General features: G+C 44.7%; 1 protein-coding gene across 4 annotated transcripts in view; it reads left to right on the forward strand.

Moving 5' to 3' along the window:
* KCNK10 (potassium two pore domain channel subfamily K member 10) overlaps positions 1 to 27439 on the forward strand; it is a 126440-nt gene that overhangs the window by 84556 nt on the left and 14445 nt on the right. For all 4 annotated transcript variants that reach the window (XM_088025015.1, XM_028100989.2, XM_028100998.2 and 1 more), the window contains exon 4: positions 5492 to 5652. In XM_088025015.1, coding sequence (XP_087881141.1) covers positions 5492 to 5652 — 161 coding nt within the window. The remainder of the gene's footprint in view (positions 1 to 5491; positions 5653 to 27439) is intronic.

Consider the following 27439-nt stretch of genomic DNA (forward strand, 5'->3'; position numbering starts at 1 on the left):
TAAGCTTCTTGGAAAAACATAATTTTTATTGGGTGCCATTGGATATACTACCCACACCATAGTCACATGTTGTTGGAGGCTTAAGCTCTTTCTATTTTGTGATAGTGTAACATCATGGTGAAAAATCTTTTTTTTTTTTAAAGATTTTATTTATTTATTTGGGAGAGAGAATGAGATAGAGAGAACATGAGAGGGGGAGGGTCAGAGGGAGAAGCAGACTCCCTGGCTCAGCAGGGAGCCCGATGCGGGACTCGATCCCGGGACTCCAGGATCATGACCTGAGCCGAAGGCAGTCGCTTAACCAACTGAGCCACCCAGGTGCCCCATGGTGAAAATCTTTGTGTGTCAAATGTGGTCTTCATCTCTGGTTGTTTCCTTGGGAGACTCCCCAAGGAACTGTGGTGTCAAAGGGCATGGACTTTTTAAAGGCTTGCCAAATTGCTTTCTAGAAAGACTCTCATGAGCCACATGAGTACTTTTCAGACACAAGAAAAATGTGTTCATTATTTAGAATGTGTATAGAGAGGTCTTAGGAATAACAGTCTTTTCTGAAAAGCAGCAATAGTACTCAGTATCAGAGGTCTCTTTTATCTGAGGATATCAAAGTACTTCTTTTTAAACAATGTTTTCTTATGTTCACAATATACAGGAAGGCTTACAAATGTGTAGCAAAAGGGCATATACTCAGGCACTTCTCCAAACTAGGAGCAATGCCAGAGGAAGACTAGACCCTGTTCAGTCTTTGCTGAGGGCTCACTGTCCCCTGTCCCCTCTCTCAGTAACTAATTCTGATGTGGGAAAGTCCCACCTGCTCTTGACTGTTGACTCTGCTGGTGGGTTCCCACCAACTAGGGTTTCTAAGCTGGAGGAATGATGCTCACTTCTTTGTTCAAATGCTTTTGCACAAGCCATTATTTGTAAGGGCAACAAATGATGGCATTCTCATCAACAGCTATGGAATGCTAGTAAATTTTAGTCTTTGAGACATTTTCGGATTGAATCATCTGACTCTACTCATATCAGAGAGAGCACCTGGTCAGGTCCCAGACAGTAGCTAGTAACTGTCACTTGCCCGGTGGCCTTAATTAGGAGTTGTACCTGCCAAAGTACCTGAGCAGCTATTTCTACTTACACAGCACCTGAACTGGGTGCTAACCTGTGGCTTTGGAGATAGCTGTCATTGGGGCTAACATTTACTGAGTGCTCACTAGGTGCCAGGCACCGGGCTCCATGTGATTATCTTAGTCTCGCATTAAGCATATCCAGTAGGTACTGTTATTAACCTCAGCTGACCGATGAGAAAATGGAGGCTCCAAGATATCAAGTAACTTGGCCAATATCTCACGGCAGGTAAGCAGTGGAGCCTAGCCACATTCACCAGGATCAGCTACATAATGTGTAGGGCCCGGCGCAAAATGAAAATGTGGTCCCTTGCTAAAAAATGATTAAGAACGTCAAAATGGCAACAGCAGATCAATAAACCAAGCACGGGGCCCTTCTTAGCGTGGGTGCACAGATTTCACCCCCAGAAAGCCGGTTTAGCACACATAGACATTCTGGGTCTAAAACACACACTCTTAACCAGAGAACAGGGTTGAACAGCACGTGGTTTGGCAGAGGTCTGGCTTTGGAATGTAAATGGCAAATGGAAGTGTTACACATGAGCTACTCAGGCAGCCTTCTTTTTTTTTTTTTTATGGTTTTATTTATTTATGTGACAGAGAGAGACACAGCGAGAGAGGAAACACAAGCAGGGGGAGTGGGAGAGGGAGAAGCAGGCTTCCCGCAGAGCAGGGAGCCCGATGCGGGGCTCGATCCCAGGACCCTGGGGTCACGACCTGAGCTGAAGCAGACGCTTAACGACTGAGGCACCCAGGCGCCCAGGCAGCCTTCTTTAAACACCAGCTTTCTCTTCAAAAAGGGCCTGGAACTGTTTTCTGGCCAAAGGTAAACACAGCGAAGCCCTGCCGTGGTCCTTCTCATTCATAACAGACGCTCCTTGCCGGGCTGGTCCACTCTGGCCAAAAGTCACTCTTTCGACTTCTTTTGCTTTCCTTAAAGCCAGTTTTCATGTTCTAGGCTAGTTCTCCCTGACCAATTGCCTTTCTCACTGCCATGTCGCCCCATCTCATTTCCCAGATGTTGCTGCCCCTAGCCGCACTGAGAGACGCCCACACCCCAAATGCAACGGTGGGCCCATCCAAATCGTGGAGCCGGCCCCACTGGTGGCACAGACATTCCTTTCCTTGGCCTGGCACTGTGGGAGAACAGCGGAGTTTCCAGAGGGAAGACAGGAACCAACCATCTGTTTTCTCCTGGGGCTTAGTTTTCCTGGAGACATATTGCTCAGAAGTGATTCCTTCCTACAGAAAACCCTGAGCAAGATGATAATTGCTAATACTTACCAAGTATTGTGTCATGATTTGCGTCATGATTTACATGTATTTAATCTCCACGGGCAACTCATACTTCGCATGTAACCCATTCCATCTTTTTTTTTTTTTTTTACTGAAGATTTATTTGTGTGTTTTTTTGGGGGGGGAGGGGTAGAGGGAGAGGGAGAGAGAGAATCCCAAGCAAACTCCTTACTGATCGCGGAGCCTGACGTGGTGGGGCTTGATTCCATGACCCTGAGATCACGACCTGAGCTGAAACCAAGAGTCAGCGCCTAACCGCCTGAGCCACCCAGGCGCTCCTCATTTCATCTTTAATAGCAAAAGGCAGGTGCTATCTTTAGCCCCATGTCAGAGGAGGAGAGTGAGGCAGAAAGGTTAGGGAGGGAAATCCTCAAGATCCGAGAGTCAGGAAGTGGAAGCGTCAGAACAGGAAGCCCTGCAGTCTCCAGTCGTGAGCCTATATGACCACCACCCCCTCCTTCAACGTTCTGCCAAGGATCCTTGATGGATGGGCAGAGCAGTCTACCAGGCTCGGTAAAGTAGAGCCAAATATCCAGGCATGTGGCCCTCCCATTGCCTCAGAGCAAAGCTCCAAAATGTTAAAAGTCTAGAATGACAGGGTCGAGGGGTCCATTGGGACAGCTTTTCCATACAGTTCATCAGAGGCAAGGGACACACACACACACACACACACACGTGTACACACACACACAATGCACAAACACAGCGTTACTCAAGAATGGCAATTACCTTATGCCCAGTGTGAAGTGATGGCCTTAAATATATTTAAAGATTTATTTGAATATTTGTGGATTTTACTTCACTGGTGTCCTTACCCAAGAGCTTTGCTTTAACTTTATCTTAGTGTTCTAGTCTGTGAAACACTGAGTAAATAAGAAGCCAATTGTAGTAATAATACCGCTAGTAGTAATACTACTTTGCATTTGTATGGTCCTTTACAGTTCACTGATTTTTCCACATGATCCTCAAACCCCTCTAAGGCTGGGATCTGTGGAGGTTAAGTGACTCTGGGGACAACCAGGTGGAGGGAGGTGGAATTGGATCTGGACCTTCTGTCTTCTCTCTTCTTTGTCATGCCCCTTGGATGACACCAGGAAATTCCCTGAATACAGTCCTTACCCAGGCAGTGGGGCAGGTCCTCACCAAAAGCTGGGGAAAGAGTGTGCACCTCTTGTTGGGGCTAATGAGATGCCTATTCAGCAATTTGTTTGCCTGTGCTGTGTCTACAACATGTTTCCTTCTGAGATATTGAGACGAAAGAAAACCTACCTTCCCTCACAGTGATCAGGCAACTCTGAGACAGTCAAGCAAGAGTCATAGATGTTTCCGTAGGTCTCCATTGACCTGTGTGAAGTGAAGCTGTGTAGGCACTTATTCCCTTTTCAGCGTCACTCAGATTATTCTAGAGGGCAACACTTAGAAAAATGTTTTTTTTTAAAGATTTATTTATTCATTCAAGAGAGAGAGAGGGAGAGCGAGCATGAGCAGGGGAGAGTGCAAGGGAGACGGAGAAGCAGATTCCCTGCTGAGCAGGGAGGCTGACATGGGGCTCGATCCCAGGACCTTGGGATCATGATCTGAGCCGAAGGCAGATGCTTAACCGACTGAGCCACCCAGGCGCCCCTAGAAAAATGGTTTTGTCCAAGTTCCTGAAAGCACCTGAAAAAAGTTCCAAGAGTCTCTTTTGCACAATTAAGTGAAAACGGTGCTGAGTAAAAGGAATGTAAGATGAGGAAGGCTTGCCTGAACACTCATTTGAGAAATGGAAACTGTAATTTAGATAATTCATGATAAAAGGTTTGAATGATTCTGACAAGAAAATTGAAAAGGAAAATAGCCAGGTGACTCATCACCCAAAAGCAGACAGCAGCAGCGAGAGTTTTCTAGGCTCATCGGAGGTTCGGGGTGGGGCAGTATCGACATTGGCCTTGGCTGTGCCGCATCCCTAACATGCTCACAGCCTTGAACCCAGTAACTCACTCATCGCATGGATCTAGAAACAGGCCCCACCTGAGTTACCCTAATATGGGAGAACAGTTGGGTGACTATCCAGATGCTAGTTAGCATTGCAGTACTCACTGGCATGAAACTGAATATCAAGCAATTTAGATTCTCATTTCTCTATATATCATGCCAATACCATAGCCTTTTTTCCCCAGCACTGCTTCCGTTAGCCCCATCCATACAGAGAAAGCCCACTGCTCACTATACAGAAGTTACTTACATAATTGCAGAATTCTTAAGAATGCAGATGTTGGTGTTTTCAAGCACTATTTGAAATACATATTATAGACATGGCTATACAAAGATTCTTTTATATTCAAACATCCATTCCACCAATAAACATATATTTAGTGCCTGATAGCCCTTGATGAAAGAAGCCGGTGGGAAGAGAGGCAGGACCCAGACACGAAGCAAAGTTCCTAGTAAAGAGAAAAAGAGCCAAGTAGAGCTAAACATCACTGTCAATGCGGGAAGAGGCACCGTTTTCCTTCCCTGCTCTTCTGTTTTCAGGCTTCTCAGGGTAGGGCTGTATGATCCATGAGTCCTTTCTGAATTTGTGTTAGACCACATATCCTGCAGAGCACCCATCACCCTATAGAGCCAAATGTTGAAGACAGCCAGTCTGTCAAGTGGAGGGGATGTTCCTGGGAAGAGACTGTAAAGGAGAAGCTCTTTTCCAGTCTAAAAAGGGCAGTGGTGAACCCTCCTTGCATCTTCAGGTCTCCTGAAGCCCTGAACCAAGATATTTGGTGTTTCTGAAATCGATGATACTGGTTTTCATCAGCAATGCAATTCTGGGTGACTACGAATTTCCTAAAATGTAATCTAATTAAACACATTAAGATCCAGGAAGGCTGGAACTCCTTAAAACTGTTCTCAGGGAGAGAAGGGAGAGAAGTAATGGAACAATGTTCTGAATGTTAGATTTTTGATGATGCTCTGCTCCCGGAAGCTCATGCAGTGGGGGAGCACAGAAACCTTTCAAGAAATCTATGGATTCTTTTGTTCAGCTCTCTGATTTCTCTACCACCTCACCACTCTCCCTCTTTCTTTTTACTATTTCTCACCAGGGTATGGGAATATTGCTCCAAGCACCGAGGGAGGCAAAATCTTTTGTATTTTATATGCCATCTTTGGAATTCCGCTCTTTGGTTTCTTATTGGCTGGAATTGGAGACCAACTTGGAACCATCTTTGGGAAGAGCATTGCAAGAGTGGAGAAGGTCTTTCGAGTGAGTACTGCATCTATTTAAACCCTAAACTCTGTGATCCAACTGGCTTTTTAGCCTGATGGGATCCAGAAGGAATGATTACGGTGTTACCATATCATTGTCACTTTTAATGGAAGAGTTTAATGTTATAATCCTATTTTCTGTTTTGGCCAATGGTAGTCACAAGTACTGTGCCTAAACTTCTCTTTATCGGTTTCCTTCTTTACAGTGGTATTTCTGGAATCACAACACAAGAGGGTTAAGTATAGGTGTGCCAAAACAAGATTTTCTAAAGATGGGAGGCATATTCAGTTCCATCTTAAAGATGGAAGATGGGTTTCTAAGTGTATTTGCAATAAAGTAGAGAAGTTTGTTTTGTTATTGGAAATTCTTCATTCCTTTTTTTTTTTAAAGACTTTATTTATTTGAGAGAGAGAGAATGAGAGATAGAGAGCATGAGAGGGAAGAGGGTCAGAGAGAGAAGCAGACTCCCTGCTGAGCAGGGAGCCCGATGTGGGACTCGATCCTGGGACTCCAGGATCATGACCTGAGCCGAAGGCAGTCGCTTAACCAACTGAGCCACCCAGGCGCCCCTCTTCATTCCTTTTTATTTCCAAGTCCAGTGTCTTTAGGCTGATCCTGGCTTCTAGGACCTCTTCCAGAAGACTGCCTTTTCCAGATACTGCATCGTGCTTTGTATCCATCTCTTCAAGGCCCCACCCTCTCTGTCCTCTCACTTCTGAGTGCTCTCTCAGCAATAGTACACTGATGTACTAATTTATACTAAGGTGTTGATGATTGCCAATATCTTGTGGGTTTTTTTCTTCCTGAGAATACTTATCTTTAACCAAGGGACAAAAACTCAACTCAAGGAATTTATTTACTGAAGGTGGCATTCCTAGCCTCAGCGACAGGTTGTAGAGCAGATGTGATTGGCTTGGGGTTCTCAATGCCCTTTAACACTTATTCATATGATCTCACAGAAAGCTTGTTTGACTCAGGTGTAACATCGTTTCTGCTCTGTTTTTCATTATTGACCTCGTTCTTGAGTCTTTCAAACCTTCTTCAGGGAGTTGTTTCTGATGATGACTTAATTTTTAAAAATGACACTTTGAGACCTTTTCAGAATCTGGCAATGATGGGCAAAGATAGATCAGTGGTGAGTTCTAATGTGCACTTGTTTTTCTCTCAGAGACAAGAAATCATGAATTCTCTTTAGAAAAAGACAGGGGAGCTCCCCAGGTGAGTGGTTTCAGGTTTGCCAGCGTGGAAGAATGGAGCAGGAGAATTAGCTTAGAGCTGCCTTTTATGAGCTCAGTGATCCTGGGTGAGTGGCCTCAGTTTACTCATCGGTGAGAAAGAGGAGGGTAGAATTTGAATCCACTGTAGAAGGTTTTGGTGATGATTAAATGAAATAATGTGTGGAAGAGATCTTGGCACAGGGCCAGACATATAGAGTTCATTCAGATCTGCTGTGTATCTGTCTCCCAAAAGAAGCCCTTATTAGCAGCCTAGCCACCCATTCAGATTTCAATTGAGGAGCTCAGCGGCGCGTGGATGTTCCTGGAATGTCCCACAACCTTTGCTCCCAGGTGCTGGCTTGCCCAGCTGGCTCATTAGAGCATGCACTTGGGCTCAGTGGTCACCATGGAAACCGTCAGAGCTCAGCTTCTCTGCTTCTCAGATGTTTAGGTTTCCCTAAACCAGACATAGCAAGTCTCCGTCTCCAAACCCGTCTCCAAGAGCTGCTTTGAGCTTCTTGGAGGTGCCCTGTTAGCCAGGGCCTCATGGCCCTCCAAGGCAGAGAGGATTGAACACTCAGAAGAACAGGATTCAAGTGGAGAAATGACTGCTCCAGCATTTTAAATTTTATGTAGCTGCTCTAGATCTCAGTTTCCTTATTTGTAGAAAGAAAGGGTTGCATTAAAAGCTTTTGAAGTACCCCGTTTAGGAAAAAAAAAATTAGTTACTATATTCTAAATGAAGGAAGCGATTGCAGTCATTGTGACCACATCTGCTACTGAATTTGGGCACTTAGTTCCCCCTAATGAATTTCAAACTAATTTTAAGGGAAGGAGTACTTATCTCCTTCCCTTAAAGCTGCCTCTCAGATGGATGGTTCAAAGGACTCTGGGACAGAGCCTTAAAAACCTTGCGTTTCATTTTTATGCTGATGGCGCACTCAATTCCTTGCAGCGCCATCAAAGACTGGGAGTCTTTTAGGAAGGAAATAGCAGTATATTATCGAATTGGCAGCCTGAGATGTATGCATTTGCAGAGTGTTGGAGGAGGGTGCAGTTGGAAGGGGTGACTGAATTCCAGGAGGAGTAGAAGCGCACTTCCTGAATACACAAACAACCCATCTGCACTTCACTGGCTGCCTGTAGTTTTGGTGGAAAATCTCAAAGCACTTTGCCACTCATTTAAACGACATCTCAAAGGCCAGCTATTCTTAGGTGATTACTTGAAAATTGAAAATTTTATAAACCAACGAAGTTGGGGGTTATGGATTTTTAGTTCCTGTGGGGAGAGTACATTTCCCCCCCCCCCACCCATTCAAGGATTAAGTCTTTTTCTTCATCTGCTTTGTTTTCTTTCAGGTGTAAGGAAGAGATGATTTTTGATGTAAAGATAAAATATAAAATAAGCCTTCTGGATGCCTGTGTTCTGAGGTCACATGATTTTGATCTTTCTACCACATCCCAGGCCTGAGCTTGGGTTGAGTTGCTGAAGGTTAATGTATTATTTAGGGATGCTTTTGGCTGCAGAGTAATACAATATCTGCCTGTTGGGGTTTATATTGGATGAATAAATAAAACCTTTTTTCCCTTCCCTTTTTACCCCTTCTGAAATCAGAAATAATTGAGAAATAGACATGGGAGTCAGATGAAGATTAAGATGTTAGCTTTATTGCTGATAAGCTGATCAGAGGATGTAGCTTTTTTTTTTTAAGGATTTTATTTATTTGCTTGAGAGAGAGAGAGTGAGCATAAGTGGAGGTACAGAGAGAGAGGAAGAAGCAGACTGAGAAAGGAGCAGGAAGCCTGATGCAGGGCTCCATCCCAGGACCCAGAGATCATAACCTGAGCTGAAGGCAGATACTTAACTGACCGAGTCACCCAGGTGCCCTAGCTTTGGTTTTGATGCCAAAAAGACTTGTTAACCACTTCACCCTGAATCAGAAGGACTTCCCTGCTGTATTAGTTTTCTACTGATGTGTAACAGGTTATCACAAGTGCAGAAGCTTCAAGCAACATCCATTTATTGTATCACAGTTCTCTAGGTCAGAGTCCAGGCGGGCTTGTCTGGGTGCTATGCTCAGCATAGCATGGGGCTGAAATGAAGGTGTTGGCTGGGTTGGGCTCTGGATCTGGGGAAGAATCTGCTTCCAAACTCATTCAGATTTTGGCAAAAATCAGTTGCCACTGGTCATAGGACTGACTGAGATTCCTGTGTCCTTCCCAGTTGTCAGGTGGAGGTCATCCATGCTCAGCTTCTAGGAGATGTCTGAATTCCTTGGCATATGGCCCTTCCATATTTAAAGCCAACATGGAATTCTTCTGGTGTTTTGTATCTCTCGGACTTCCCTTTGTTCCTCTGCCACCAGCCTGAGAAAGTGCCCTGCTTTTAAGGGCTCATATGATTTGATCAGGCTCACATGGATAATTTCCCTATCTTAAGGTCAACTGTGCCATATGATATATCATAGTCGTGGGAGTGATAGCTCACTATAGCAGAAGTCCTGGGGATTAGGGTGGGATATTTTCATGGGCCATTTTAGAAATTCTGTCTCTTCTAGTCATTGGCAGCCCAGGGCCTCTCAATGAGAGCAGGGTCAGCCCCACTAACCTTGCTAAATCATAGAGAGAAAATCAAAGTATACCTCTATGTAGCGGATGGTTTCAGATGGGATACGAAGGGGGCTGAGGTGAAGGAGCTCAGTCCTTTCTGCTAAATCCGCCTGTAAGTCACTTGTCTGATTGAGCAGCCAGAGTGAGACTCTGGCTAAAGTCCTTCCACATGGAACATGAGGCCAGGAAAATGGACATTGCCCCAACACTGATTAACCATGGGTTTAAAGTTCAACACTTACTTATCTTGCATAACAAGAAGCCTGGAGGAAGGTTGTTTCAAGTTTGGTGTATCAGTTCCCCAGTGAGAAGTTCAGGATTGTGGTACCAATTCTGATGTGTAGATTTTTCCCCCCCTACACCACCAAGCAATTCTTTGATGCCAGCTGGATGCTCTACAGTTCACCTCAATTCTGACTCTATCTACCTGGAGATAGCATCAGATACCATAAGTTAAGGGCTCAGTCCCAAGATGGCCCTTCGCTTCAGATGCCAGGCAGGAGTCCAGGTTGTTCCCTATGCTTCTGACCATATGGCTGTCGGTCACAGGTTCCCATGACCCCACTCCTTGGGTTCAATAAATCTGTTAGAATGGCTCACAGAACTCAGGAAACCAGTTTACTCACTAGATTACAAGTTTATTCTGAAGGATTGTAGAGGATCTAAGTCAACAGCCAGTTGAGAACATGCGTGGGAGGTCCTGGATAAAGGAGCTTCTGTCCCTGTGGAAGTTGGGGCCTGGCACTGTAGTACATAGTTCCAGGTTCACCAACCTGGAAGCTCCTTGAATCCCCTCCTTTTGGGTTTTTAAGGACCCATACCTTCATTACATAGGTATGATTGATTCAATCATTGGCCATTGATGATTGATTCAACCTCTAGCCCTTCCCCACTCCTCAGAAATCAGGGGGTGGGATTGAAAGTTCCAAACTCTATTTCTGGTTGGTTCCCCTGGCACCCAGTCCCCATCCCTAGGTGATCCAAAAGTCATGTCATTGACATAACAAAAAACACCTTTGTCACTCTCATCACAGGAAATTCCAAGGGTTTTAGGATCGCTGTGCCAGGAATGGGAGGAAGACCAAATATTTGTTTCCTGTTATAAATCACAACTTCACACGAGTTTACCCATGTTTTGTTCTCTCTGCTCTGCTGTCCTTGGCATGTTGGCTTTTCATCCTTAGGCTTGTTACCTCTTGGTTTGCAAGATGGCTGCCTCAGGACCAATGTCATGCTTTCATTCGACCACATTTAAGGCAAGACAAAAGGTCTCCTTTTATGGGAGAAAAATCTGCCCCAGAAGTACCCTGCAGACTTCCCTCTGTCTCACTGACCAGAACTGGATCATATGACCATTCCCACCTGCAAGGGAAGTTAAGAAAGTGAGTATCTGACAAAGAAGAGTGGGATCCATTGATTGAGACCAGTGGTTCTCAAAGTGTGGTTCCCTGGACCATCAGCATCAGCATCCTCTGGGAACTTGTTAGAAATGAAAATTCTTAGCAAAGTTGGGGCCCAGCAATCTGTGTCCACCAACCTTTCTAGATGATTCTGATGCCTACTAAAGTTTCAGAACCCTTGGCACAGAGGCATCATGCTTCATCTCCTGGGACTGACTGCCTTGCTGTGATGAACAAAGTGAGAATTCTGGTAGCGAAGAAGTTGGGATAAGCAAATGACAGCATCTGGCTCAGGTGTCAGTCAACCATTAACCACATAGACCACTCATAGGGAAGCTATCTTCCCTCTTTGTCATAAATCAGATGGTCTTTGGGATCCTCAAATCAGTCAGGGAAGACTAACTTATGCTGGGGTATCAAAGAATCCTAGCTTTCTCTTACCCTTGCTAGAGCTGCTGTAGCTCTGGGAACCCTCCAGGCTGAGGAAGAGAGCTGGGCATTGCACCCTGGCCCTTGGGAGCTTTGGCCTTTTGACCCATTGGGTCCAAGCAGTCACTCAGCTCCACCCAACCACAAAGGAGCCTGTAATGCATTGTTTGATCTTCAGGAAGTGATTTCCAGGATGGGAAAATGCATGAGTACTAGTAATGTCTGGGATTATCTGTGGGCCCCTCTCTAGGGTGATAAGCATCCTTAGGATTTAGATGCAGTTGGTCTGTGGGTCACTCTTTGGGGAACACTACTCTGTGAGGCTCATTTCACATCTGGGAAATGGAGCCCATAATTTGTTAAGTGATGTGCCTAGAGCCACATAGTGAGTTAGGGGTATAGCCTGGGCTTGAACTAGTAATCTTGCCTTAACTTCTTCCAGGTGGGCCAAAAATATTTACTGTCAAATATAGCCATCCATGTTATGAAACCAATGTAGAGTGTAAGATTTTTGAACATGTCATGCTAATTCATGGAGATGATTTTTAAGTATTTATATAATATAAAGTAAAAATAATTCTTCCTGGGTTTCCAAAGGGAAATCTGGGCAATTAGCAAGGAAGGATAATTATTTGGGATTAAATAAGGCTGACCTTGAGTTCTGAAGCAGATTTTGGAATCGGGAAGCTTCTCTCTCCCCTGCTGTGAGCTGGCTCTTTTGCTGGGCCAGGCCGACTGTCACCTGATAGGATGCTGTAGGAAAACTGGTCAGATTTTGGACTGGATCCCATTTTCTTGCTCTGAGCTGGACTTTGGCCTCTGGTGGGAAGCGGCTGCCTCTTTTTATCTGGCTGAACAGCAGGCTTTTTGATATTACCTTTAAAACCAAGAGACACTCTTTTTCTTCTTTGGCTTTTCCCCCAAGGATATAGCAGAAATGTTTATTTGCCTTTGGAGCCAAAGGAGCCTCGGTGTAGCTGACAAATAATAACACATTACCCTAGGCTTATCAGCACCATGATTGCTTGGGGACTTTAGAGGCTGTGAGATGCTTAAGACAGGGTGATGACAGTCTCAATCTGCTAATGATGCTCAATTAGTGGGCTAATCAATCACTTTGGATTGCAGGCAGGGGTTGGTGGTGGAAGCCAAGGACTGCTGGGGGCCTCTGCCATGTGCCTGGCATGAGTCAGGGAAAGACTTTGAAGGGCACACATGGCAAGAGCCTTCTGTTACTCACAAGTGGTCTTTGAGATAGCCCCCAATAGCAATGGGGTTAACTTAAAAGAATTATTATTTCAAGAAGATGAAATCTCTGGTTTTGGAAATTGGGTGTTCTTTCAGCTCTGTGAGTTCAACTACAATTTCCAATTCTATTAGTAGTGGAAATATCACTGGGTGTTAGTGATGCACACCAGCCTAAAGAGGCAGGGGGAGGGTGTGTGGTTGGAGGGCGAGGTGGTGGGCTGAGAGTGCCCAAGTGTGTGTGTGTGTGTGTGTACACATATGTGTACGCGCCTGTTTGCCTCTGTATCACACTTAAACTAGTGCGTACTGTATTAAAAATTCCTGACAGCTAACTCAGTAGAATTTATGTTACATGGATAATGTGGGTTTATTTTGATCAGAGAGAAGATCCTGGTTTTAATGTGAACAGTTGCTTTTTTACTTTCCCTCAGGGATTGGAAGGAGTTGGGAAGTAATTGTTTTAAAAACAATTTCAAAGAAGGTAAATATTTTTAAAGCTTTATCAAACAGGCCTCTTCTAAATTAAAGATACTGTCTGGCTTTAATGATAGGCACAGATGTGAACTTGAGACATAGTCCGTAAATGACATTCACAAACCAGACTGCACAACATCTGTTTTTTTTTTTTAAGATTTTATTTATTTCTTAGAGAGAGAGAGCATGAGTGGGAGGAGGGGCAGAAGGAGAGGAACAAGCAGACTCCCCGCTGAGCAGGGACCCCCCCCCCCCCCATGCGGGACTAGATCCCAGGACGGTGGGATCATGACCTGAGCTGAAGGCAGCCGCTTAACAGACTGAGACACCCGGGTGCCCGAATGCACAACATCTGTTAATGATAGCCTGTGACAAAGTCTGTCCATGAATGGCTTCCTCTTTTCTCTCTTCTTGTAATGCAGGATTGCTCAGCCTTGGCATTATTGACATTTGGGTCTGGATTTTTGTCATGGGCCCTGCCCTGTGCATTGCGGGATGTTTGGCAGCATCTCTGGCCTCCACTCACTAGATGCCGGGATCACCAGTGCCCCCAGTTATGACAGCCAAGAACATCTCCAGACATGAGTAAATGTCCCCTTGGGGCAAAATCGCCCCGGGTAAGCCACAGCTCTGCTGAAATGTGAGGAGTCATTTGCCCCACAGGTCCCAAGGTGCATGCCCTGCTCCCCTGGCTGAATCTTCCACTCCAATTTCAGTGACCCTACCAATGGTCTTAACTGCTTCTTCAGCACTGGTGCCAGTCCTGCCCAGAGCTCTCCTCTCTCACATGGGTCCTTAAAGGGGGCTTTAGAAATTTTATGCTCTGTGAATAAGATCGTTTGTCACCAATGAGGGAAAATGCCTGGGGGCCTGACCCTGATGATATACATAAAGATAGATTGTTCTGGCTGGTATTTTTTAGCAGGCAAACCATCTCAGCACTGACGTTAGCTGACCCCGTAGGCACTAATCGAATGTATGATTCTTCCTCTTTTTCAGCTCATCTTTGGTAGCTAGCTGGTGTCTGTTTGGTCTTTCCTGTGGTCATCTGAGATCTCGGTAGGCTTTAATGGCTTTTAAAATGCATTTTCACTCCTTTCTATAAACATTAAAGCTCTCAAACTCTGCCTAAAATAGAACTACATAAAATACTGCCCACATAGTGTTTAACATTTAAACATTTTTAAGGTAGCTTTAACAAATTCTCTCTCTCTCTGGCAAGCTTTGATTGCAGGTAACTTCTAGGAATCTGACTGTTACTTAGGGGTGGCAAATCACTCGTAAACTTCCATGCTTAGGGAACTTTGTAGGGAGCCTCGGATTTGTCGTTTGTCCAGTAGGATTTGGTTGAGGTCAGACTGAGTATTATGGCACCTCAGTATCGAAGTCTAGAGATGAGTTGCTAGTCTGCTTTGAGAGTTTACTGTATGCCACACCCTGGGTTGTGGGCTTTACCCAGAGTAAGTTGCACCATGGCCTTCCCAGAGAGACCATTATCATCTTCTTATCTTATGAGATTGGAATGCTTAGACGGCTCTGTGACCTGCCCAAGGTCACCCAGCCCCTAAATGACAGAGCAAGGATTCCAAAGCAGGTGACCGTGCCCCAGTGTGCATGCATAGACTTAGTCTTTCCACTATCCTTCCTTCCTTTTTTCTCTTGTAAGGTAGGGTTGGCATCTGATGGCTCAGAAGAGTCTCCATGAGAGATTTAGGAAGACCTGGGGACAGATAAAGATGGCTAGTTGAGGAAAAGTTAATATTGGCTCTGTCTTTCTCTGCTTTCCAAGGGTTTTAGTTTTCTTGTTTCATATGATCTGTTGATACTTTGAATTGGACAATAGTCTCTGATTCTTCTCTGGGCACCTGCGCTATCTCCCTAATATTGGTTCATTATTAGCAAACATCTCTTTCATGGTGTTCCCTTCTCTTGGAGATTCATCTAGGATTTAAATGTCCCCTTGCTCATGTCTGCTATGTGACTAATGCAAATATGGGCTCATAAAAGAGGGGCTTATGCTGTCCCAATGGCTGTCTCATCCTGGGCCACCTGCAAGAGAGAGGTTGCCAGGCAGATGATATTCTCCACTCTCTGTTCTTGCAGCTCATCACCCCACTTCATACAACTCACTCAGTGTGGATAATAAGAGGAACACATAGCTTGAAGCCTAGCCTCTTGGTGATCTGAGCCAGCTGGTCTTGCCCTCAAAAGCATTCTCCTTTTCCTGGATTCATTAGATTGTCTCAATGCTCTGCCTCAATGGTTTTGAGAATCTGGAGTTTGAGGGAACCAATACCAAGACCTTAATTCCCAGTGGGGATTTAACTCAGCCCTAAACTCAAGAAATGTTGTGGAAAAAGCTCTTCTTCAATGGTCATCCAATAGAGGAAAGTCTGTGGAAGATTTTTATGGACATTCATTATCTGTTAGGACTTGGCCACTGAACACATGATCACTTTCTAGAATTTCAGGGGTTTTATTAAGACATTTTATATCTTTGTATGTTGGGGCCACCACAAGTCCAGCGATGCTTTGGATCTACCACATGGTAACCAGGTAACCTGTTTCTAAAACTTCCAGGTACTGGGTGCCTGGGTGGCTCAGTTCGTTAAGTGTCTCCCTTCGGCTCAGGTTGTGATCCCAGGGTCCTGGAATTGAATCCTGCATCGGGCTCTCTGCTTATTGGGGAGTCTGCTTCTCCCTCTATACCCCCCCCGCTTGTGATTTCTCTCTCTCTCTCTCAGATAAATAAATGAAATATTAAAAAAAAGAAAACTTCCGGGTACTTTTGAGTTAATGAATTTAATGCAAGAATTTTATTAGGACTCACATTTTTATTAGTATCATAAAACCAGCTTAACAGGTGGATGATGATTTCCCATGTTCACCCTTCATCACCAATTTTCACAGGCTAGTTTGGTCATGCTGGAAGGCACTGATTTAATAGAGTAATATTCTTTTGCCTTTTTATAGAACTCTTTTCTCTTTTTTGGTTACACATGTCAATGTAAAAAAAAAAAAAACTTTTTCTTTTTTACACATTTAGCCTCATGCTACCTCTGTGAGTCAAGCAAGTAATAACCCACTCCAGTGTAGCTTACAACAAATTAAAATTGAGAAACGCCCTTGTTGAGCTGAGTCTGCCCATCATGGTGCTGGGTATATGATCAGCATGTTTATACCAGGGCAGCAATGAACATGATTTCTAAGCAACTATATATGTCAGTAGTCATGGATAAATTTCTCATTGCTTGAGGAAAGGGAAATTGTTTAGAAGACATCCTCATTGAGAGGCATGCCACTGTTTTGAACACCAGTCCCAAAGAGGCAGCTCCCTTGGGAAGTGACTGCACGAGGGGCATAGTGATAACAGCTGAACAGGCTCTGAGAACTCTGGGTAAGGCAGGGCTGCCCGAATTAAATCTAGCCTAGGACATGTGCATTCCTGTTAGAGGAAATACACTTTGTCTGTCTGGGGAAAAATGTTTCGCTTTTTATTTTCTGCAAAGAGCTGCATTTGTGCATCATAGCATTTTTGACTTAATGGTTTTGCACCGAGTCTTGGGAGTTCACAGCTGAGCTTTAGTCTCTTGTTAGCATAGAGCTGTGGTTCTCGCCCTGTGGGTGGTGGGTTCCCAGGGACCTGGGGTGCTATTTTAAAGGATCAGAGAATTACTTTTTGTACTTCAAACATTGCTGGTAGACAGAATAAATAGTATGTCTCCTTCACATATATACTACCCTTTTTTGAATGTATGTGGAAGGATCATCATTAAGAATTCAATCGGTGGGTACAAAACATTCTATTGTGTGTATATTGAGGAATTTCTTTTTAATGTTTAAAAGGGATTCTTATCCTCAAAAAAGTTGAGTACAAAGAGACTGAGCAACACTGGCTTTTCAAATCAACACTGTTTCCATGTCGTTCTGGGTTCTCTTTTTTTTTTTCCCACGGAATTAACATTTTTGTCCCGGCCATAGTCACTGTTTCAAAGAGGTTCTCTTCTCATTTAAGGTAACCCCAGGAGTTAGCGGGATACTTTAGAGCCTTGCTTCAATATTTTCCCTTATGCCTTTTTTTTTTTTTTTTTTACTGTGGGAAATTTACCATTTTCACCATTTAAAAATGTACGGTTCAGTGGCACTAATTACATTTGCATTGTTGTGCAAACATCACCACCACATCCACCTCCAGAACTTTTTCATCCTCCCAGATACTCATCCAACACTAACTCCTCATTCTCCCCTCCCCCAGCCCCTTGGCAACCGCTATTCTATTTTCTATCTTTGGGAATTTGACCCCTCTGGAGACCTCATATAGTGGAATCATGCAGGACTGGTCCTTTTGTGACTGCTTTGTTTCATTAGCATCGCATCTTTAAGGATTCATGCATATTGTAGCAACAGCCACCATTTCCTTCCTTCTTAAGGCTCAGTGATATTGCACTGCGTGCACATACTACATTTTCGTTTATCCATTCATCTGTTGATGGACGCTTGGGTTGCTTCACCTTTTGGCTGTTGGGAATAATGCGGCTATGAACGCAGGCTTGCAAATGTCTGTCTGAGCCCCTGTTTTCAGTTCCTTTGAGCCATACCTAGAAATGGAATTGCTGGGTCATGTGGTAATTCTATGTTTAATAGTTCGAGGACCTGCCAGACTGTTTTCCACAATGCTGCACAGTTTTACATTCCCACTAGCAACGCACACGGGTTCCAATTTCTCTACATCCTTGACAGCACTTGTTTTCTGCTTTTTTTCTTTTTCTTCCACTTTCAAATGCCGCAGAGACGGCATTTGGTAAATTGCTAGCTGATTGCTCCTTACGTCCTCGCTGCCCCAACAGCTGCCATCCCATCACACTGGAGGCAAAATGATGAGGCTGGGCCTTGTGCCTCGTCTCCCTCTTGCACCTGCCCCTTCCAGACCCCCACCCTCAGCTCCATCTGTGTCCCCATGCTTGTCCCCGTCATGCTCCCTCAGCTCCGACCCTGCAGCAGAGCTGCTGGTGGGGGGGGAGGCTCAGCGCCAAGCCAATGGGGGTCTCTGCATGTTGGTGACGTCCGGTGTCCACCTGGCCTTGCCGCTGCTCTGACACTCTTTTATCCGCCTCGTAACGTTTCATTCTCCAGCTTCCCATCGTGCTGCTCCTTCCTACCTCTCCCCAGGTCACTTTAAGAAGCCATTATCAAATAATGCCTTCTGTGTTCTCAACACTGGGGTATGTGACGGTGAGCAGGTGACACTCCTTCCCCAGGAAGAAACGGGCATAGATAAAGACCGATGTCCATGATGAGACCGGAGCTGGGGTAGGCTGCCTCTGAAGCCGCATGCCTCAGTGCCTAAGCCCTGATCCACCACTTACCAGCCATGTGCCTTGGGCTATGCCCCTTTTTCTTTTTAAAAATTATTTTATTTTTATTTTTTAATTTAAAATTTTAAAAATTAAGCTTTTAATTTAAATTCCAGTATAGTTAACATACAGTATTATATTAGTGTCAAGTGTTCAATATAGGGATTCGGCACTTCCTTACAACACCTGGTGCTCATCACGACAAGTGCCCTCCTTAACCCCCATCCCCTATTTCACCCATCCCCCACCCTCCTCCCTTCTGGGAACCATCAGTTTGTTCTCTAGAGTTAAGAGTCTGATTCTTGGATTGTCTCTGTCTCTATTTTTTTCCTTTGCTCATTTGCTTTGTTTCTTAAATTCCACATATGAATAAAATCACATGATATTTGTTTTTCTCTGACTGACTTATTTCGCTTTGCATTGTACCTTGTAGCTCCATCCATGTTGTTGCAAATGGCAAGATTTCATTCCCTTTTATGGCTGAATAGTATTCCATTGTGTATATGTGTGTGTATACCACATCTTCTTTATCCATTCATCTATCGATGGACACTTGGGCTGCTTCTATAATTTCGCTCTTGCAAATAATGCTGCTATAAACATAGGGGTGCATGTATCACTGTGAATTAGAGTTTTTGTATTTTGGGGGTAAATACCCAGTAATGTGATTACTTGCTCATAGGGTAGTACTATTTTTTAATTTTTTAAGGACCCTCCATACTGTTTTCCACAGTGGTTATACCAGTTTGCATTCCAAGCAATAGCACATGAGAAGGGCTCCTACTTCTCCACATCCTCGCCAACATCTACTGTTTCTTGTGTTGTTGATTTTAGCCATTCGGACAGGTGGGAGGTGATATCTGTGGTTTTGATTTGTATTGCTCTGATGATGCCCAAAAGATGTTGAACATCTTTTCATGTGTCTGTTGGCCACCTGGATGTCTTCTTTGGAGAAATGTCTGTTCATGTCTCCTGCCCATTTTTAAATTAGATTATTTCTTTTTGGGGTGTTGAGTTTTATAAGTTCTTTATATATTTTGGATACCAACCCTTTATCAGATATGACATTTGCAAATATCTTCTCCAATTAAGCAGGTTGCTTTTCAGGTTTCTTTTGCCTTTCAGTTTTGTTGATTGTTTATCTTCACTCTGCAGAAGCTTTTTATTTTGATAAAGGCCCAATAGTTTAATTTTGCTTTTATTTCTTGTGCCTCAGGAGACCTGTCTAGAAAAATATTGCTATGGCCGATGTCAGAGAAATTACTGTCTGTTCTCTCTTCTACAGTTTTTATGGTTTCAGGTCTCACATTTAGGTCTTTAATCCATTTTGAATTTATTTTTATGTATGGTGTAAGAAAGTGGTCCAGGGGGATCATTCTTTTGCAGGTAGCTGTCCAGTTTTCTCAACACCATTTGTTGAATAGTCTGTCTTTTTCCCATTGGATATTCTTGCCTCCTTTGTTGAAGATTAATTGACCATATAACTGTGGGTTTTTTTCTGAGTCTTTTATTCTGTTCCATTGATCTATGTGTCTATTTCTGTGCCCATTTCTTTATTTGAAAAATGAGGTAAAAATAGTAGCTCCTTCTTTTGGTACTTAGTTGATGCCTGAGAGTCTGCCTGATTGTAGTCGGCACTCAGTAAAGGCTGGTACTGTTAGGACAAGCGTGCCATTAGCGATGGGAGCCCAGAGGAGGGACTTGCAAATTCTAGCTTGTGTATTTGAAATCACACACATCTTCAGTGCTGCACCTGTCTTACGTTGCATAATAATGGGTGGTTCTTTTTAAGTAAAGCATAAGGGCCTTGAATATAGAACTTCTATGTCTTTTCTTTTCCTGTACCCTTGCCATACCTGCTCAGTGCTGAGCACTTTGGAGGCATAAATACTTTAATAAATACTTATTGTGAATTGATTGGAGAAGAAGGGGAGATGAACCAGATTCCTTTCCATGCACCCAGGGTGGGCAGGTTGCGCCTCACCCCTCCCCCTGCAAACCTGAATGAAGAAGAGACTCTTGTTGATGCTGCCCTTAGTCCTACCCTTCTTGGGAGTGGCCTTAGGAGTGCATGGGCTGGAGGAGTTCAGGAAGCAGCAGTAACAGAGGGAATCTGATGGGCAGGAGGGCTTGGGTCTGGGACAAAGCTCATTGTCAGTCATTGTCCTACAAAGAAAAGATGCCTTGGCCATGATTCAGAGAAAGAAGAATATAGAAGTTCTGAGCATGCCCCTGCTGTTCTGTCTGAGTGAGGGGGGAGGTTGTGCTCTGCATCACTGGTTGCACTTAATGCAAATGTATATGCAGAGGTATCCGTGATGTCCCATCATGCATATAGATTCTAGTAAAAGGAAAAGTCAAAGAATGAAAAAGAATTTATTTTAGCTACGTGCTGATTGCCTCTCAGCTTGTGTGTGCTCTCACTAGATCTTGAAACACAAGGGCCAGTTCATATTTTTATAAAGCATCAAATGTTCCCAGACTTTCTTCCCAAAATACACCTGACCCCCAAATATTAAAGATGGGTTTTGCTGCACTCACACCCTGTCTCTCATGTTCAGATCTTATGTGCTTACCGCTGTGGCTCCACTTAGATGGAGCAAGGTCCCCTCCGTTAGTTGTTCCCATTCCTTGGCAGAAGTGAACTATTTTATTTTATTTTGTTTTGTTTTATTTATTTATTTTTTAAGAAGGCTCCATGCCCAGCATGGAGCCCAATGCGCGGCTTGAACTCACAACACTGAGATCAAGACCTGAGCTGAGATCACGAGTCGGACGCTTAACTGACTGAGCCTCCCAGGTGCTCCCAGCAGAAGTGAATTTAACAGAAACATCCACAGTCTTTCTACGTGAGCCTTTTTATTTGGCTGTCTACCTATCCACACCCCCACACCTGTTTACCTCTTCCTGCTGAGTAGGCACAAACAAATGTGTTGGGCATCTCCTATCAGTCAACAGGATTTCCCTTGCAATTTAACACCGCTCTGCAGTTTAGTTTGAACAATTAGTAGTGATATAGCACGCAGTTAAAAAAAGGATAGGAATTGATGTATGATTTTGAGAATAGAGTACAGAGAGCTTCTGTGTGATTTTTTAAAGATGAATTTTACTGAGTACTGTAACAGAGTTGGCATCAAAGATAACAAGAAAGCAAATATCAACATTTAAAATAAAATGCAGATCTATCAATGCCATATGGTGTTCTCGCAGTGGTCTTACCACTTTCTTTGGCTTTCATCCTTTTTCTGACATTGCTGTTTGCTTCTTGCCTCTGTTGCTTTTGATTCTGTATTTCTACGAGGTATATTTCTCTTTTATCTTCCTTTGGAGGCCTGTGAATCTTTTCTCCAGGGAAGAGGAGGAAGAGGACCTGTCCAGATGGCCATATAAACAAGTGATACCTGCTTCTGGGAGCCACTATGGGGGGGGCGGTGTTTGAGGGTTGATGAGATTCCTCCTGCCTGAAAAATGGGCACGTTGCTTCCTATCCCTTTTCTATTTTTTAAAAAATGATCACATGCCTTTAATGCATGTGATATGCATGCACTAATAATATTTCTAGAAATATCTTGAATTCAAATTCTTCTTTTATTATTAGGGAAGTAACAAAAAGATGAACTGACTAACCGTATTTTGTGAAAAGTTCATATCCAAATTAAAAAAAAAATTAGAGTTCTTTCTTGGAGTGAGGTCCTTGATGGTTGTATTTGGGGGTGATATCTCCGCTTCCACGGGGGGACTCCAAAGGGCATGTGTCTGCACTGAACGTGGCACGGTCTCATCTTCGGATTTTTGCATGGGGTATTTACAGTGCTTCAGGCAGTCCCCATCAGCTGTGAGGCCCCATTCTGACTGCTTCTTCATCACAGTCTCTAGCACCTGGCACCCAAAGAGCATGTAATCCATACCTGATGAGTGAATGAAGGAGCATTGACATACATTTTGATATGGAAAATGACCTTGAAACCAAAAGTAGCGTTGTGTGCAAATAAATGTCAATGAAAAAAAGATGTCCCAGTCTTAACCTTTGAAGTGCAATTATTTTGATGGACAGGTGGTCCAGTAGGTGACCTGTCCTCTCATGATGCTTATTGCACATGGCATATGATTATTTATGTACCAGGGACTTTCGTCTCATCAGGCAATACCTGTAAGTATAATTCTACAGACTTTTCAAGTCAACCTCGAATACGATGTACAGTTTACTTTTCTCCAGGGGTTCTCAACCTTGTAATACCCAACACCCTCTTTTATAGCAAATATTCCTTCGTGTCCATTTACCACATTGAAATCAGTCTCATGGAGAGTGCAACTGATCTACACATCTAATTTTGCAAATTTCAATACTGCTTTCTAGCTGCAATGTGAAGGAGAGATAAAAGGTAGGGCATTTAGAATAAAATAACACGCTTTAATCATAGGCACTTGGTCACATTCCATCCATGTGTCGAATGCAGTCGCTCCAGACGTGGGTCAGTTCACGTGTGTCCTACCAGTGACAAAGGTGCCACAGGGGATGGACGTCCCCCCCGTCAGTGATGTCCTTTTTCAAAAGGGAGAACAATTCTCGGCAGGGTTCCAATTAGTCAAAATTCAACCTTCTTGCAATGTACGTTGGAGTCATATTCTTGTAAAATCCAGCCTATGTTGAAATTATGCTGAAAAAATTGTGTTTGTGTGTGTGTATGTGTGTATTTATATGTAAAAGGGAGTTAAGTTCCCAGGTCAGGTAAGTATAAACATGAATTTTTCTCAGTGGGATAGTCAAAACTCACACTGAATTTGGGATTATTGTCTGGTCGGTGGCACTGGCTCTTGCAGACAGGATGTCTGAACATTCTCACCCCCTCCTGCCACATGCCAGGAGAGCCCCTCGGTGCAGCAACCACAAACACCGCACAGATTTTCCAGTCACCTCCTACGGTGTTATATTCTGAATGGGGTTATAAGAAAAAAAAAAAAAAAAAAAAAAACCTTCCCGGGAGCTCCTATGTAATTTCAGGAATACACACATATAATTTCTATCCTTGTGTAAATAGCCATGTTCAAATAGTCAGGACTCTCCCACTGAGGCAGTTCTGTGCTATTAATATTCAGTTCCAGCCAACAAATGTGTACCGTGTGATGTGTGTGTATGTCCATTGCCTGGGTCTCTCTGTAATATATACCCCTTCTAGCATCCGATATTACAAACTCCTGACAGTCTATCTCTTGCTGGAAGAACAGTTTTATCTTATGTCCTTTGTTCATTAGCTTACCTTAAACAATTGCTCTCCTATTTTCCCTAGGTGTTAAAAAAGAGGGAACAAGTGTAGAAAGATGCATTGCGTATTTGATGCAAAGACAGGGAGACACACATGTAGGTAGACAGCAAATGCTGCACGCGAGGGTCCATCGACGGCGCGGGAGGCGCACTGGGAACAGAGACAGCCAGGGGGGGACAGGTCCCTCTAGCCAGAAGTCAGAGGGCTTCCTGCTGGAGGCAATAGTAGACTTTTGTTCTGAGGAGCCAACAGGAGTTTGACAAGCATAGAAAGGGGAAGAACGTCCTAGCAGACAGAACAGAAACATGAAACAGGACTGTGGGTACCAGGAAACGATTCACTCTCTTTAGAGAGTAAGCGGCAAAAATAGCTGGAATTATAGACAAGATGGGGAGGGCCAGCCGATGCTTGCCAGCAGCGCAGCTCCCCAGCACTTCTGCTCAGGAAGGGGGTGGCCACGTTCTGTGGGACGAGGAGGCGGTGGGGCAGCAAGCAGGATGCAATTGCCGCCTTGAAACAAGGCCACGTCCTCGTGGCTGCCACCGCCACTGTTGGCAAATTGTCCCTGGGATTCTGAAGGCTTAGACAAGGCCCATCTCTTCACTTTCCTGTGGGGAGTATGGATGACTCCTTCTCTCTTCCAGTTTTCCCTCAAGGGCATGGCCATCATCTCTTTCTCAAATGAAGACAAGCTGCCTTGTCAAAGACGTCGGTGTGACTTCTCAAGGGAGCCATGCAGCGGTCAGGAGCACCGTCTCTGTTGCCTCTCTCCCTTTTCTCCTCCTCACCCCTCTCCCTTCCAGCCTTCCCCTGTCTTTTTCCCTCATTGCAAAGATGACAAAGACAACATGGCCGTTGTAGAGACTTTGGAGAACAGAGTACAAAGAAGAAAATAAAATCACGTGGAAACCCATTGTCCAAAGAGATCTACCATTCACACGTCGATAATTGTGCTTCTGAATCTTTTCTCTTTGCATCGTTAGCCCAAATGCCGCTACACTGGCACGCAGCAGGCCCCACCACGCCCCCCCTCCCCGGGGTCCTCTGCCCTCTGGTGCCTGTGGGGGCCATCACTGATGTGTGCCCATGTCAGTCCTGGCCACAGCTTGTGTCTTCCCCATTCACTTGTCTGGGTGGCCAGGCTCTGCTCTGACCAGCAGCCTCTCTGGGTAGTGCTGCTGGCCCCCTCCGGCAGGTGCCAGATCCTCTGCTCAGCTGACCCAGAGTCTGATACTGCTCTCTCTCTAACTCTCCATCCTGGGAGTGCTTGCAGCCCCTTCCACACTACAGCTGGAACTAGATGTCATTTCTGACAAGACTTCTCTGAAGACTTAGAAATGTCGGAGAGATTGCCCACGCAGTTATATATCACGTCACGTTCTAGTTCGGGCTGATCTTGGAGTTCAGAGTTCTCCGCCTGTCATGGGGACCCCTTGGGGCCATGTCCCTGACCTGTCTGCAAGAGGCTGAGGCCAGCTTACCCTGACCGCCAGGAGAGGCAGCTGCAAGCAGGCAGCTTAACTGATTCAAGAGAAACCAACTAATGGATAATTTAAACAGAAAAAAAATCTTTTTTTTAAGGATATCAGATAGCTACTGAGTCCCTGGGCTGGATAGAGACCCAGACTTGGGAGGTACCCAGCCAAGAACAATGACCCAAATCATGCCGCAGAACTGGTTCTGGAAGGAACCACTGCCATTTCTGACTGGCATAGATAGAAGCTGGCCATGCTGACCCCAGTGATTCTAGGCCCTAGATGCTGTCGCTAGAACCACCCTTGTGATTGCCCCTGGAAATAGGTTATGATCCCATCGTTGTGGCCACCAGCCCCAGGATGGAACCCACACAGTCCCTGCTTCCTTATCGATGGTGTGTCCCCTGCTGCCTGCCACCTCACTGTCCCCATGGAAGCTTCCATCTAGTGCTGTCCAGTTCCACCTTGATTTGGGGCAAGGTTCTCTTTCCGGGCCCCCACCCTGTTTAGTGTCCATGTCCCCCAATCTCTGTTCAGGAGACTTAGGGGGAGCCAGGACTCCTGTGAGGTGGGCCGGGCACAGGTGCTGAGGGAGTTTTGCCCATGCTAGAGGAGGGCTCTGCGTCTAATTCCTTCCTCTCTGCCCCTGGCCCTCCAGACAGCAGGTTCTGCTAATGCCACTTGGAAGACCCTAGGAGGAGGCTGTCCCTTCCACCCTTCTTTCCTCTCCAGCTGAATGGCCATTCTGCCTTCTCTCTGTCCCTGACCCTAGCCCAGACTTATCGAGTCTGGCGGAGAGAGGAAAGTGGTACTGCAAGGATGCCTCTGAGAATCTTTGCTCCTCACTTAGGGATAGCCTTCGGGATACTGACAAGAAAGAAAAGAGTGAAACACACAGAAGACCGTAGAAGGGATAGTCCAAGACCATGTCTGTCACCTGTCTCACTAGTGTCTGGGTCAGAGTCTGACTTATGTCTCTGTGGTTGGGGGAGCCTGGACTGCAAGCTTCAGTCTTTGCACTGGGGAGGCTGGGAGAGTGAGTCGCTGGCATGCCTCAGCCTCTGTACGGAGGAGGGCTGTTCTGTTTTGCTCATCAGTGACTTTAGCTCAGTAGGTGCACGATAAATACTTATTGAATGAAAAGAGTAGAAAAGTTATAGAATTCAACTTCATTCACAGCTTGGAAAATTTTCTGCTGAAGAAATCTTGTCTGATCTGGATGTCTCTATCAAGTTGCCTCAATGCAGGTCTTCCTAGTTTAGGATTAATTTCTGAGCGATTTTCTATGACGTTCTGTTTCATTCTTCTTTAAACTTCTCTGTTCCCAGTCTAACTAGAAATCGCATAGCATATCTCTTTCTGTCTTCTCTCCATTTGCTTTCTATCTGTCTGGGCAGCCCTCTTGTACCTCCAGGAAAATTCTAGGCCCTCAGACCATGGCCTCTTTTCTGCTTTGTGTGCTCAAAGTCTTTTTCTCATATGTGCTCATCTTTCTCATAGACTTTCTTATTTTTTTTCTTGCTTCACCTTGCCTCTTTCTCTTCTAGTTGCCATCTTTTCCCCATATAATTTCTTTTTTTTTAAAGATTTTATTTATTTATTTGACAGAGAAAGACACAGCAAGAGAGGGAACACAAGCAGGGGGAGTGGGAGAAGGAGAAGCAGGCTTCCCGCGGAGCGGGGAGCCCAATGTGGGGCTCGATCCCAGGATCCTGGGATCATGACCTGAGCCGAAGGCAGACGCTTAACGACTCAGCCACCCAGGCGCCCCCCCCCCCATATAATTTCTTAATGCCTATTTCATTATTGTCTATAGTTTTATGAGGGTGACCATCCCTGTGTGCTTTCATCAGAAGGTGTTTGTCTAGAAAGAAGGAAAGGCATGGTGTGACTCTTGGGGAGGGGATTGCTTACTGCATCCCCAGTAAAACCCAGGGATTTGCACAGGTATTGACTCAATGATACCCATGTGCATTTTTAAGGTATTGACCTGAATCGGGCTGATCATGGGGGCTTTCTCCAAATCTTCTAACAGGCAAGATAAATAGTAGGCCACAGAAAATGCATGCTTCTTTGTCACTAGCCTTGATTCCTGGGCATGTAGACAGGCATTCTGGGCAGCCCACCAGAAGCTCACAAGGGCCTGCTCTCTGAGCTACTCTTAGCTGAGAATGGAGGGATGGGGGCCTATGAAGGCTTTCTTCTCTCCCACCCTTGGACGCTGGTTCCAGTGAGCAGGGACGTGGCTTGGAGATGGCCAGGAAGGACGAAGAAGAGTCAAAGCTCCTCGATAATCCCCAGTGAACCGTTTAC

Source organism: Eumetopias jubatus, unplaced genomic scaffold, assembly GCF_037043125.1.
Source record: "Eumetopias jubatus isolate StellerSeaLion01/CBP00866 unplaced genomic scaffold, mEumJub1_p1.0 scaffold_7, whole genome shotgun sequence".
NCBI lineage: Eukaryota > Metazoa > Chordata > Mammalia > Carnivora > Otariidae > Eumetopias > Eumetopias jubatus.